General features: G+C 32.7%; 1 protein-coding gene across 1 annotated transcript in view; it reads left to right on the top strand.

The window, feature by feature from the left end:
- Positions 1-11,676, top strand: part of LOC115967419 (65-kDa microtubule-associated protein 3-like) — a 71,904-nt gene extending 60,228 nt beyond the window's left edge. The window contains exons 3-4 of the mRNA XM_031086508.1: positions 10,733-10,794; positions 11,363-11,676. Of these exons, the coding sequence (XP_030942368.1) occupies positions 10,733-10,794; positions 11,363-11,584 (284 nt within the window). The 3' untranslated portion in view covers positions 11,585-11,676. The remainder of the gene's footprint in view (positions 1-10,732; positions 10,795-11,362) is intronic.
- Positions 11,677-14,148: the final 2,472 nt, after the last annotated feature.

The following is a 14,148-nucleotide window of genomic DNA, read 5'->3' as shown; positions in this document are numbered from 1 at the left end:
GGCAAACCATCGTGCCATTCCCCAGAGAAAATAAAGAAATCATCCTTTAGGTTCTTATTTAAAGTGGGGAGACACTAAATTAGCCTTACTTCAAGATATCTCGGCTTGAGATAATATCCCTGGTCAGTTAGGCGATGAAGGTTGTACACCCAATTCACGTCATGATGGGTTAGCTTTAGATCCATTCTCTTATTCAGAGCGTCTATGCTTCCCAAGACCTTAAACATATTTGGAGCACACTGGATGGGGGATAGCCTAAAGAAGTTGAGGTAACTCCTAGTGATACTACCCATGGGGATAGTCATCCCGCCCTCAATAAAGGCGATCATGGGGATAACTACTTCCCCAATTTGCCTGACATCAACCCACTCCCCTTGGGTTGCGTACCTCATCCCTACCGTTGGGGGGATCTTACACTTAGAGCGAAAGTTTCTAATACCCTCCTCGGACTCAACGAGACATCGAAATGGATTCTTTTGTTTCCCCATTTTTATAAAAAAATTTAGTAGAAAGGACTATTGGGCTTGAAACGAAAATGGTAAAAACTTCAAGAGGACTTACAGGTTCAAAGGAAGGACCTCGGACAACGTACGATTATTTGTAGTCGCTAGGAGAATAACGAAGACTGGAAAAAGGCAGGTTCAATGTATGAGCTCTGGAACCATGTAATCATCGAAGGTAAAGTACATGTTTAATTAGGGAGCGCCTTTATAGTCATGTGAGGATTGTGAGCGGTGAAATTCCTGCTCACAAAACAAGGAAAGCCTTCTGCCGTTTGATTTAGATCTTACTATCGAACGTGGGAGATAAGGGTGTTGTCAAAATTTAATGCTGCCAAAATCGGGATGCTGAAGCGTCAGGGGCATGCCCCAAAACACGCACAGGTACAGGCTTATGACGTCAAAATCCACCTTCTCTCCCGAGGAGTCGAAAAGTAGGATTTTGAAGGGTTATTGTGGGAATCGTTCGATCAATAGGCCCATAAAGTTTAGGACTGTTAGGCCTGTGGCCCATCCGAGGATGCATATCCGTCCGAGGAGGCCAAGTCAGGTCATAAGGTAGTTACTAAAGGGGATGGTAGTCAATATCACAAGGGTAGAGTTCTGTATCCGTCCGAGGACACCATATTCCTCGGCAATATGCGTCCGAGGACGATCAGGACGTGGTCTTATTGCAACCAGACCTCAGAATTAGGTCACCACAAAGGATAGAATAACCGACCAAGGATGAAAGAGATAAGGCAAACAAATATCTATAACTATAGCTGCCTCCGCATTAATGACCTCTCAACCAACTCTCTGGCCGCATTAATGTGGAGGTGATACCTGAACAGTAAGGAAGCAGCCTTACAGTTGCCCATAGGAAGTTCCAAGAGGTGCTAGATGGGACAGAAAGAAATCCTCCGGACCTAACCTACACGTGTGCGGTGAGGATGGAACACAAAGGGGGGTATATAAACTAAAAAAAAGAGCATGCAGAAGGGGATCGAAATAGAAAAAGAAAAAAGAGGGAAAAGCACAGACAAAAGAAGAAGAGCAAAAAGAGAGAAAAGGAACTGTATTGATCACCAAAGAGAACGATCGTTGCACCAACTTTAGACCTTCGATATACGTAAGAGTGAATCTTTTTAATATCCCACAGTTAACCTAGTTTTTTATACCCACGCTCTACAAATCATATTGTTTGGGCTTTTTTACGTATGAACCCAACACTGTTACGGGTTGTTACGAATCGTGTCCTTACAGTTTCCACTCACTTGAAAAAGTGAACCAAAAGTAAAAACACACCACTTTAGTCTAGTGTGCATAGGCCCTAAATTACTTCCCCTTTTAGGCCAAATTCATGCCTAAATTGGCTAAACAAGATCACAAAATCCAACTTCAGATGTTTTTTGTTTAAATTTTTTATTCATTTTAAATGATGACATGGAATTATTCAAAATTACTTTCAATTTCTTATTATTATTTTAATAGGCATGTCAGTTTCAAATATACCAATTGTGTACACTATGTACCACGAAGACACTTTCTATTAGTGAGATAATGATAGTGACTTTTCAGTTTTGAGTAAAAAAAAAGTTTTGGAGACAAAAAAAATTCCATCTTATATACACCTTCACAGCTTCACCCTCAGTATATTCTTTTGGCCCCACCTTACAAAAAAAATACATATTCTTTTGCAACATCAATAATAATAATAATAATAATAATAATAATAATAATAATAATAATAATAATAATAATAATCACCCAATTCATGATTAAAATTTCTACTATTGCTTATTAAAAAATTTTATTAAGCCACACTCTCCATAAAATCTCATAATTAACAAAAAGTGAAATAAATGAGTTGGGCATAAAATATTTTATGCCTAAAAGTAGTTCTATCAATCTCATTATCATGATCCATATCCAAATGAGAGATTTAGATAAATGAGTTGTGATAAGGCACTAAGCTTAGCTTAAAACAAATATGACAACAATTTGAAACTTTTAAGTTTTAAGGCACTAACCTATAAGATTGGAATAGAGCATAACTATATATCCAAATATAATAAACCAAACCTTCAACACAACATTTAAATATCAAATCTCTCAACAATTCATCAAACTAGAATATGAGAAAATAAAGACTCCAAATACATTCTTAAATAGTCTCATGATTACCAAGTTTACAACCCTAAAAAAGCACAATAGAGCAAATTTTCATAAAATAGTTCACTGCTACACATAGTCTTCAGTTCTTAGCTCCAACAATCACCAACTAGTTGGATTAAGAGAGTCCATTGAACTAATCTGAAAATGGTGGAGAAAGGGGGTGAGCTAACAATTGAAAAAGAGACTACATCACATGATATTGTCAAGTGAAAATGCACATTATAGTAGAGTAAGTATTAAATTTGACAAAACATTTTATTAACAGTATGAAAGTAATTAATTCAATATAAAGATTAAAACTTGCTTTAGAAGTGAACATTTAATTATACAGTAAAAAACATATACCTTCTTAAATAAACAAATAATACTCTCTTAAAATATTTGCCCAATTTCAATAAGCCATAGTTCTGTTACAAGAACATCACTTTCATCATTGGGTAAACTACTTATAATAACATATAATAATACATGTAACATTAAAGTTTTTATTTTTTTTATTTTTTTTTCATGATTAATTTGTCGATAACAATAAATAATAATTAGTATATAAAATATTAGCCAAACTAAGACAATCTTAACAATCAGCAGGTGCATCCCATGAGAGACAATAACCCAAAGAAGTAAAATATAACAATGGTTCCAAAGAGCAAATGATAGCAATGGTTTCGAAGAGTAAACAATAACAATGTACCACACCACAATAAACAATATTTCATCCAAAGACCAACTCTTAGCTTTGTGTTGGCAAAGATTACAGATAGTGTAATTGATTTTATGAAAACATTTTCTTTTTCTTTAATATTATTATAAAATATTCTTCATATAGATAGCTGTGGGGGGATGAGGTATCCACCTGGTTTAATTAGTTGTTAATTTTTGCCCGCCACAATAGCTATGTATCCCATTTAAATGAATAAATAAATAACTATATATAGAAAGAACTTTTAGAAAAAAAGGTTCACAATTTAGCCAAGGTTTTTTTTTTTTTTTTTTCAATTATACCCATATATATTTTTTGATGAACTTTTCAATTATACATATATAATATAATATCTTGAGAATAATCATTATCTAATATCCACTTACTTCAAATTGACAAACAATTTTTGTGTCACCCAAACAGCATCAAGTAGAACCTAATAAAGGATTAGATGACTTAGTAAAAATAAACGTGTCAATATCTATATATATCTAAGCAAATAAAAGGCAGTAATAACAAGATGAGGGTTTAACTATTGATATGTACTTGGCTCAGCAATTAAAATTTTGTGCTTAACTTTTTAAACCCATTAAGGCAGCCCTCCCCTCAAAAGTATGACATGGCAGTACCTAAATTTCATAGTAATCTATCAAAACTCAACCATCTCCATCACCTTGTTGTCCTAAATGGAGTATGACCCAATTTTCCCAAAACTAGAGGTTAACCGGTATTCATTATTCCTAAGCCATTTACATCATGACCTTCATAAACTTACAGCCTAATGCCTAAACCATCAAATCAGTAATGAAACACATCATGGGTCTCAAAATAAAGTTCTTGTAGATTTGGATTAATTTCTTCAAAATCTTTTTAATGATGTTTCCCGTGCTTGAAAGTTTTTAAGCCTAAAACCAAACACAAAAAGGGACCCAATAAATTTGGCCTAACATAATTAGTTTCCTCACCACTTTGGCTTTAAATTTAAAATAACTAGAAATTTCAAAAAAATTATGATTTTCTCTAGGTTATAATAGGGGTGTCAATGTTCGACCTAATCCGCAAACACGACATGAACCCAACACGGGTTTTTGCAGGTTAGGGTTGGGCCTTAATGGGTTTAGGTCATAAACGGGTCGACCCAAAAGTGTCACGATAAAAAACATATCGTAAGCAGGTCAACTCACATAACTCACAATAGAAATGTTTGACACGCCAATTTATTTGTGTCAACCCAAAATGACTTACTTAACACAACTCGTTTAACTAGTATAACAAATAAATATTCATTTTATTTTATATTTATCAAATACCTTTTATATCCAACGTATATTTCAAATTTAAAAAGAAAAGTGAGTAATTTCAAAAATTTATAAGGGATATAATTGAAAATTGAAACTTTACAAATCCTAGATCTCTAAACCCTTCAAACCCTAAATCTCTAAACCTTCTTATAAATATCTAATTTACTTTTTATTTTATTTTATTTCAGCAGTAGTACTTACTCTACTATCTTATAGACTCACACCTAGTTCTCAAACTCAAAGTCTTAAACCGGTTATTGCTCTTTCTCTCTCTCTCTAATGTGTTTAGTGAGTTTTAGAATTAAAGAAAACCATTTTCTTGGTGTTTCAAAAATTTTTAGTAATTTTTTCTGCATAATGTTTTTGTTCTATAAACTTCAAACGCATGTGCCATTATTAATATATGAGATATATTAATTGTTGATTAAGGCCACGGTTGTAGCTTTTGTCTTGTGCTGTGTGTTTTTTTTGGTATTTGTATTAGTGTTAGACACCGTTAACATATCTTGCAAGTGGGTTTATTGAGATAATTTATAAACTAAATTTGATGGGTATTGCTTTTAAAACTGTTGAAGCATGATCATATTTTGTAACTACTAATACTTATATATATATATATATATATATATATATATAGGCATAGAACTTGCACAAATGAAATTGGATGAGCTTGTGGAAGATTTTATGAATTTGGACATCAACAAAGAATCTATGGATGATAATCATAGTCATAGTCAGGATTAGTCTACTGTTTGCTTCAATTATTTCAATATTGATACTTAGCATTTGGCGAGTTCCAAGGATATTATATTTTTGTTGAATTATGTTATTTCATATTTGTTAAATTATGTTATTTTGAATTTGGGTAGAAGTGTATGCACTTCTTTTAGAGTGTAAAGAACTTAATCCTAGCTGAATGTTATATTTTTGTTGAACTATATTATTTTGAATGTGGGTTGAAGACTTGAAGTGTTTGCTATGTAAAAAAAAAAATTCTAGATGAATATTATATTTAATATTATGTAAGTTGAAATGGGTTGTGTTATATTCGTGTCAACCCAACACGACTCGTTTATTAAGCGTATTAAATGGGTTGGGTCAGATCAACCCGCCTTATTAATAGGTTAGGTTAGGGTTGAAGGGTCATGACACGATTATTAAATGGGTTGGGTTGGGGTTGAGTCATTTAGTCGAATACCCCTACCTTGACACGATATGAACCCGACATGCTACCCGAATTGACCCCCCTAGATTATAAGTTCTACATGTTAACTCAATTCACCCCAAATTTCATGCCAATCTCAAGTTATGCTAAAATCAAGTCAGTATATCCAAATCTGAAATGAAGACAACGTAAATATCTCAAATTATATAACTCTTTGAGATGAATGAGTATAAATTTTATTCCTACATAACAAGACAACCACAATACAAACCACACAATACAGACACTAGATGAAACTATCAGGAAGCACACAGCACCAGTTTCTTGCTAATTTTACTTATTGGCCCCCAGGATTTTGAAGAAGAAAAAAAAAAAAAACTGGTTTTAGTTCCTCTTTTGTAGACTTACTCTTCTTTTTAAATCCATATGGGCCTCCCTCAATTTTTAAAATTAGTTTAAAAAAACCCTTTTAAGAAAATGAGAATGATACAAGGAACCCAAAGAAAAATAAAATCCAGCCCATTCATTGCCCATAGCACGTCCAAATTTACACAAACAACACAAATAATTTCAACAAATCCCAAATCAACAATATTATCCACCAAAAATAAAATTTTTTTGTAAATCAAGTCTCTTATAAATTCAAATATCCGTCGTTTACTAAAAAATCCCCAAATCTATTTAGAAAAGAATTAAAAAAAAATTATCCTCTACGCCACTGCCATCATTTCTAACCTGCAATTGGCTGGTTGCCTCCACAACTAGCCAATTTGCCACTCCTGATCACCACTTGAGCCGAAGCTTGACTCAACTTTAGGCTTCTAAAGTTGCAACCTTACTGTGCGGGTGGGGTATCTCTTTCTTTGTTATTTTAATTTATATTTAGTTTTGATAGTAATTTCTCAAACTAAGTTATTATTATTGTTAAGTTCAAAAATAGAAGAAGTTATAATTGTTGTTTATGATATACTATATTTGATGTATACATACTTATTTATTGTAGCATTTACATTATATATAATTTTAGTAATATGAAAGAAGGTAGAGTATAACTTTTTTTTTTTTAATTTTAAATATATACGAAAGTGGTGTCATAACTTTTGATTCAACTACTCCCTCAAAATTTTTTTTTATTAAACTATTTCATTTTTTCCCTAAAAAAAAAAAAAAAAAATCATTTCTTACCTATGAAATACTCTAAAATTCTATGGACCAATAGTGTAATAATTACCAAACTAGGACCTCTAAATTTTTTTAGTCATCAGATTTAGTTTTACATAAATCTTAACCCTCAAAATATTCTTTTGGGGTCCACTTTACATAATAAAATACCAAAATCTTTTGCAAAAATAAATATTAATAATTTAGAAGAAAAAAAAAAACCCACAATCGATTGATGATAGATCTTTACCAATTTAGATCAATTCAAATGGATTGGGCATATACTAGCAAAATAATCCAATAATATATGTTGGTGCACATATATGATAAAAGTGTTACTTTATTTTTCATCAGAAAAAAAAAAAAAAAGTGATACTAAAAAATTAAGCCACAAATTCATGAAGATTACCGAGTTTTACAACTAAAAACATTACAAAACAAGAATTTTTTTTTTTTTTTTTGAGAAATTTACAAAACAAGAAGTAGATCCACCAATCTCACACCTCAATTTTCTTTTATTTTTTATTTTTTTGGATTGGGATGAATGAAATAGAATTTTAATCAACATAACAACCACAACACAAACCATAACACACACCCTAGAAGAAGCCTATTAAGGAAACACAGTGCATAAAAGAAAGGGCGGGCTGAGAAGATTAGGAAGAAAGTCCAATCATCTTGGGCCCATAGTACTACATCTACAAGAATAGTATAACGGCCCCAAGAAAAACTTGTCTCTGTCAAAAAAAAAAACCTCACCAGTCACCATGCTTCCGTATTGAACTAAGCCTTAGAAGAAGAAAAAAAAAAGCATGGAATTCTAAGTAATAGTGTGAAAGAGTACTGTGTCTGTATGCATGATGAACACCATTTCCTGCATATGTAGAAGCTTTAACAGGGGCTACAATAGAGTTGTCAGATTCAATACCCATTTTGTTGTTGGTAGTGCCGTCACCGCCGTCTTGCTGCCAACCACCTCTTCTGAAATATCTTATACACTCGCGGAATTTAGCAACGAGTTTAAGAATGAGAATCAAAAGGGTCACGATTTCAGTAATGTCTTTAACGCTAAAATGAAAGCTGTATCAAAAAGAAATTGTATGAATATTACAGGAAAAGAATAAGAACTCTATCTCCACACTCACACTCACAAATAACTTTAGATAGCTAGTGCTAGTGTGTTACCCGGCCATGGGAGGAGATAAAAAGACGATTGCCCAGAATGTTCAAGGGTTGGAACTAAGAAGAATGATGCATATACTACGCAGTTGCCAAGACTCAAAACACACCAGTTACTCATCAAATGACACTCACTGTATATCTTTCTTCTGGTCAGGGTGGAGGCTTATTGTAAAAGTGACAAAAAGTTCAAAAAAGCAAACGCCACAAAAGCAAAAGGTAGCTTTGTAGTTTTGTAGAGCAACTTTTGCCATTCTTACACCTGACCACGAGCAACAGTAGGCCCGACCAACCTAAGGTGGTGCAGACTCCGGAGAGAGGTCTTCAATGTCTAACAGACATTCACATCCAATTCTATTCTTTATTCCCAAAAAAAAAAAAAAAAAAAAAAAATTCTACAAATAAATAAAAACAAAGCAAAACTCACGATTGTACCTTCTATGGAGGCAATTATTGCCCTCGTTCAAGAATTGTGCAAGCTGCAAACTGCTCTAAAGGAAGTGCATTTTAGTCGTCTCTGATTTGTTAATATTACTAAAATATTATTTTTGTTCTTTTTTTATGGAATTATTTTTGTTCTTAAACTTTGCATTAAATTAGTTTTTCTTTTATTTTTTAGTCTCTAAAAGTTTTACCACTACGAAAAAAAAATACCTGACTTATTTTGATTCAATTTTTTCCGGGTTCACTTGAAACTTGAAAGGGTCAAAATAAACAAAGTAAAAATAGGTTTTTGCTTTAAAAATTTAATGAAATTTGCCTTTCACCAAAAAAAAATAATAATAAAATAAAATAACTCATTCATCAGTCAAACTCTCTGTGAAAACGCAAAGAGCGAGAAAACTCAAATACAGATCTCCGACGACGAGCTGAGGCACGGTGGTCAGCGCTCATCTCCGCCGCTTCTTCGTCTGATTACAGGTATATGCTTGACTCTCTGTTTGTTTCCCGAGAAAAAAAATGAATTTGTCTATCCCGGAAATTACCTAGCAGATCTGTCCAAACAATTATTGGTATTCTCTCTCATTCTCTTCATTGGTAGAGAGAGACTACGAAGTATGGTTCAGAGAGAAAGCAGTAGTTTAACTTGGGGGCTAAGGTTTGAATACTTTTGGAATTGGAATTGCGTAGCTATCCTCTGGAATCTGAAGTATGGGTTGGGTCTATGAGGTTTAGCCTAGATGTGTTGTTTGTGTGATGGTTAAAGGTGTGAACACATTCCAAGAACATAACAAACACCATAAGCCCAGAAATGAAAAAGCTTTCTTGCTCTCTTCTCTATCATTTTTATTTTATTTCCTGTACAGCTTCCATTAACTAGAAATAGCCTTTTTGTATGTTTGATTTATCAGATATGGCCCTCAATTGGTATATATATTTTTCATGTATTGAGAAGATGTAAAAACAGAGTAAAAGCTAGGGTCTTTTACTAGTGAAGAGTAAATTGATAAACTCAAATTCCTTTCGGGGTTTTATTTGAAAACTGTGTGTACGTATTTTTAATAGCATATAGCCTATATAGGTAACATATTTTTACAAGCAAAGCAGGGAAAACGTGCATTGTTGTAATTTCAAGTTGTCAAACAATTTTAGTGTTGCGATATGATGTGAAAGGCAAAATTTTTATGGTTCATACCTTGTGGCAGAGGCTGTTAAGGAAGAATGTTGTATTTATTAGCAGGTGCTTCCAGCATGATTAGTTTCCTGCTAAGAGCCTGAGCTTGCTGATTTTGAATGTTGTAAGCTTAATAATTGGCATATTGTGTATATACTATTTTAGAAAATCTGTATTAGCTATTGCTATAGTTATAGATACATGACAGAATGCATTTGATAGTATTAACCATTCAAGTATTCTTTTTTAAGAGTAATTATGCCATGATTGCTAATATATTCCTTAAAAAGTTGTTGTGCTGAACCAACAATACTTTAAATATGGCTTTTGGGTAAAGCTTTGTTGGTGACATGCCCTGTATTGTTAATGCTTCTGCTATTATATGTTGATCATGCTTGGCAGGGGAATCATTTTTTATGACTTTTAATCTAAAACTATCCCTGCATCTCTTTCCCCATAGCAATTTACTAATAAAATGTTAGGAATACCCTTTCTGTATCTTGCTATTCTATTAATCACTTCCATAGTTTTTATGCTTCAAGGTGCAAAGCTGGATCAAAGGTGGCCTAAGAGATTTTTTCCATTTCCCGAGCATCAATGGATTGGTGCATCCCAGTTACTATGACAATAAGCAAACTATATATGTGGTTTGATGCATTACTAGGGTAAAGTTCTTTCTTTTGTAATTCGGAATTTGCTAAGCTTCTAAGTTCCTAATTTGTATTCCAAGTTTTTATTTATTTATCTTTTTATTTTTATTTTTTAGTATTATTATTATTTTATTTTTTATATTACCACAAAACATGTAGACATCAATCAACTCCCAACTTATGAAACAGCTGTTTGTAAATATATACGTGTGTTAGATTTATGAAAGCTTCTGCTTAATATATCATTAGCAATCTTTGTCTATTAACTTCTATTGACTTTTTATTTTATTTTTCTGTTGAACAGATATGTATCAGCACTATCAGAGGAAGCAGGGCAAGCTAATCTACAAAGTGCTGTTTCTTCAGGTTGGCCTGCCTCACTACACTTGATTGGAAAGGTATAAGCATCTTCTATGCATTTATGATTTTTTTTTCTCAGAAGTATATTACACTTTTTTGAATGTTTCTTCAATTTAATTGGCACGCTATTTGCAATTGACACCAAAATGTGATGTCATTTTCCATGTTATTAATCCCAATTGATCCCTGAACAGGTTCCACCTCTGTATATGGAATGTGGTTTATTGTGTCACGTACTCTCTAAAGATGCTAATTGGAAAGTTTGTGTAATTGACCACTTAATAGCTGTACTAAATCTATTATCTTTATTCTAATTATTAAAACCTAATATAAGCTGTAAGATCCCTGACTCATTCATTAATTTTGCACATAATTATCTCTCCAGTTTGTTTGCTGTATTTAAGCATTTGACTTTGATCATGCATGCTGTGAAATCTGACCTCATATTGTTGGCACAAATTCTATTAAACATTATAAATGCTAGATTTTAGTTTCTTTTAAAGAGAAGTAACACCGCTTACATATCAAAATTCCTTAATTGGTTTTGCTGCTGACTGCTGTTGTATGAGACCAGCAAATATGGAATGACATAAACTTTGGTGAGAGTGAAGCAGACAAAGATCACACGCTGTTGGAATTGGAGAGGGAATGCTTAGAAGTATACAGGCCAAAGGTTGAGGAGACTGCCAATGCCAAGGCACGCTTCCATAGTCTGTTGCAGCCAAAGAAGCTGAACTTGCCACTCTCATGGCTGAACACCTCCATCAGGATTTTGGGACTATTGTGGACTAGGTAATATACTAATTTGTGGTCTTTTGATGTATGTGAGGTTGTGGAACACATTGAAAGATATTTGGAGCATTTTATATAATATTGTGTTTTGAGATAGTTTAGAGTTTGTAATGTGGTTCTTTAGAGTGTGTGTGGTTGTGGTATGTATTGAAATGATTAGGAACAAGTCATATAATATTGTGTTTTGGAATATAATTTCAAGTAGGTTATGTAATGTCGTGTTTCAAGCAAATTATATAACGCTTGTTTCAATCAAGGGTCATAAAGGCCATCGAAAAAATGACACTTTCTTTAAGAATTAAGCCACACTACTGAAAATTGCAGAGATTTACAACAATAACACATTAAAAAAAATAAGAAGCAAAGCAGCCAACATCAAATCTCAAATACATTGTTTTTGGTTTTTAATTATGACTTTGAGTTATTTAACAAAACAACCACAATATATTCTTTAAAAACGCATGATCTCCCTTGAGGGACAATTCTGATCTTCATTGTTGTACTCATTGTTAGACTAGGCAATTGTAATTTAATTCCAGCTATGGAATTGGCATTAGTGACAGTGATGGTGGTAACCAACATACTGTGTTAAGGCTCCACATCATTTGGAGCTTCAAGAGGAAGATTGTGCTGCTTGTTTTGTGTATTATGTCCCTGTGTTACGTTTGCTGCTTGTGGTGTTTTGTGTCCCAGAGGTCAGAGTGTGACAGTCTTATTATTAAGGGTGGAGATGGGGAATAGCATGGCCTGAATAAATCTCAAGTCTCCTATATATATTCATATATACATGCATTTAATTAGTTTCCTTTTTATGGAGTTTCAAAAATGATGCCCTTACTAAAACTTCACTGCACAATGTCTCTGTGTCTTTGTATGTGAAGTAACTTGTCCTTTTTAAGGAAAAATTATTGCATATTCTGAAAATATATTTCCTCCCTCTTATAGAGGGGTGGATCCTATCGTACACTTACATAATTATATATCTAATTTAATAAATTATTGTCGAAAAAATATTGTTATTTAAAAGAGAGAAAAATAGTATACTTGTAACTGGTAGACGATAATTGCATCTGTCCTCGAGGTTTAAATCTAACTGTATTATTATTATTTATTTTGTAGGATCTCATTTTATATTGTCTAAATGGCATTTTTTTTTTTTTTTTTTTAGAAAGTTTTAACTTATGGCATCCGCTTCTGATGATAACTTTTTATCATCAGACCAAGACACCAATCAGTTTTTAATGTAGGCAGGGATTGAACCCCAGATCTGTTATACAATAATCAGAGACTTTATTAGTTGAGCTAAATGGCATGTATGTGTATCAAAATTTTCATGATTAAAGTTAGTATATTAAAACAAAATATTTTAGTATCATTTAATGTTGACTTACCATTTCATAGTTACTTCTAATAACACGAAATAATTCATCAAAAAGTTGTATATCATATCAAATTATCTATCCCAAACCAAATCATTATCAGTTTTAATATTACCATATAAAATAAGGACATTAATTTTAGAATGAATTAATAATTTAGCCTAATACACCAAATGAAGAAAAAATTTGCGATGAATCAAATAAATAACCTAAATTGGTCCAATTTCTCTTGACAGTAATATTAAATTAAAGAATCAAATTCAAATTACATATGCTAAGAAGGAAACTAAAAAAATGAGCCAAGAAATAAGCTTAATGTTTTGCTCACATACGGCCAAAATTTAACGAAACAAATTGGAATAAACTAGAATTTAGGCCGAGATGAAACATATGGGTGATTCACACCAATTAATAAACCATAACAAAATATTTTGGTTAGAACAAAATTGATAACATTGATGTGTATTAGACTATTAGTATTTGATTACACTATTGAATGCTCGATCCATTTGAATTGATTGTGATATAAAAATTTTCATTATCCTTTTCAAAACTTGCTAAAGTCGTAAATTGAAATTTGAGTAACATCATGTTTACCATGCACCTAAAAATATCTTATTGTACATAAATCACTACAAAAACATGTTGTGAATTTGGGTGTGTAGTTGAGTGTATCCCTAACATTATTCAATCATGTTGATTGGTGAGAAAATGTTTTTGTGTCACTGATAAATCTTATTGTTTTGTGGACTGAGTTAAAAAAAAAAAGTTGGTCATTTTCTGTTTTTTGTTTATGTGGGCCGATAGAATATTCTGTTGACTGTAACTTGCCCTCACGCGCAAGTTCTATTTTCGGCTGAGGGTTGCAAGGAAGTCATTGGATTAAAGGCTTGTGACCCATCGTTGGCTTTTATTGTCAAGTTTGAATTAAATTTGGGCTAGGATTGGTCCTACGAGGGAAGGTAATTCAATAATTGTGGAAATTGGACCTAAGAAGTGCATCTTTGCCTTGTTTCAAAGTTTTATTTCTATTTTTTAGCCCAAAAATGATAGATTGTATTTATAATGAACTAGAGTGTACTATGGGAAGGAGAAAAGAAGGTATGTCCTTGAGCCGAACCAAGGGTTTCTTTGTCTCCTTAGCATACAAAGCTAATTCTTGGAATGGAAGCATAATAAGAAACGCATC

This window comes from Quercus lobata, chromosome 11, assembly GCF_001633185.2.
Source record: "Quercus lobata isolate SW786 chromosome 11, ValleyOak3.0 Primary Assembly, whole genome shotgun sequence".
Taxonomy (NCBI): Eukaryota; Viridiplantae; Streptophyta; class Magnoliopsida; order Fagales; family Fagaceae; genus Quercus; species Quercus lobata.
Note: the sequence above shows the minus strand (reverse complement) of the source record. Positions and strands in the feature narration are given on the sequence as shown.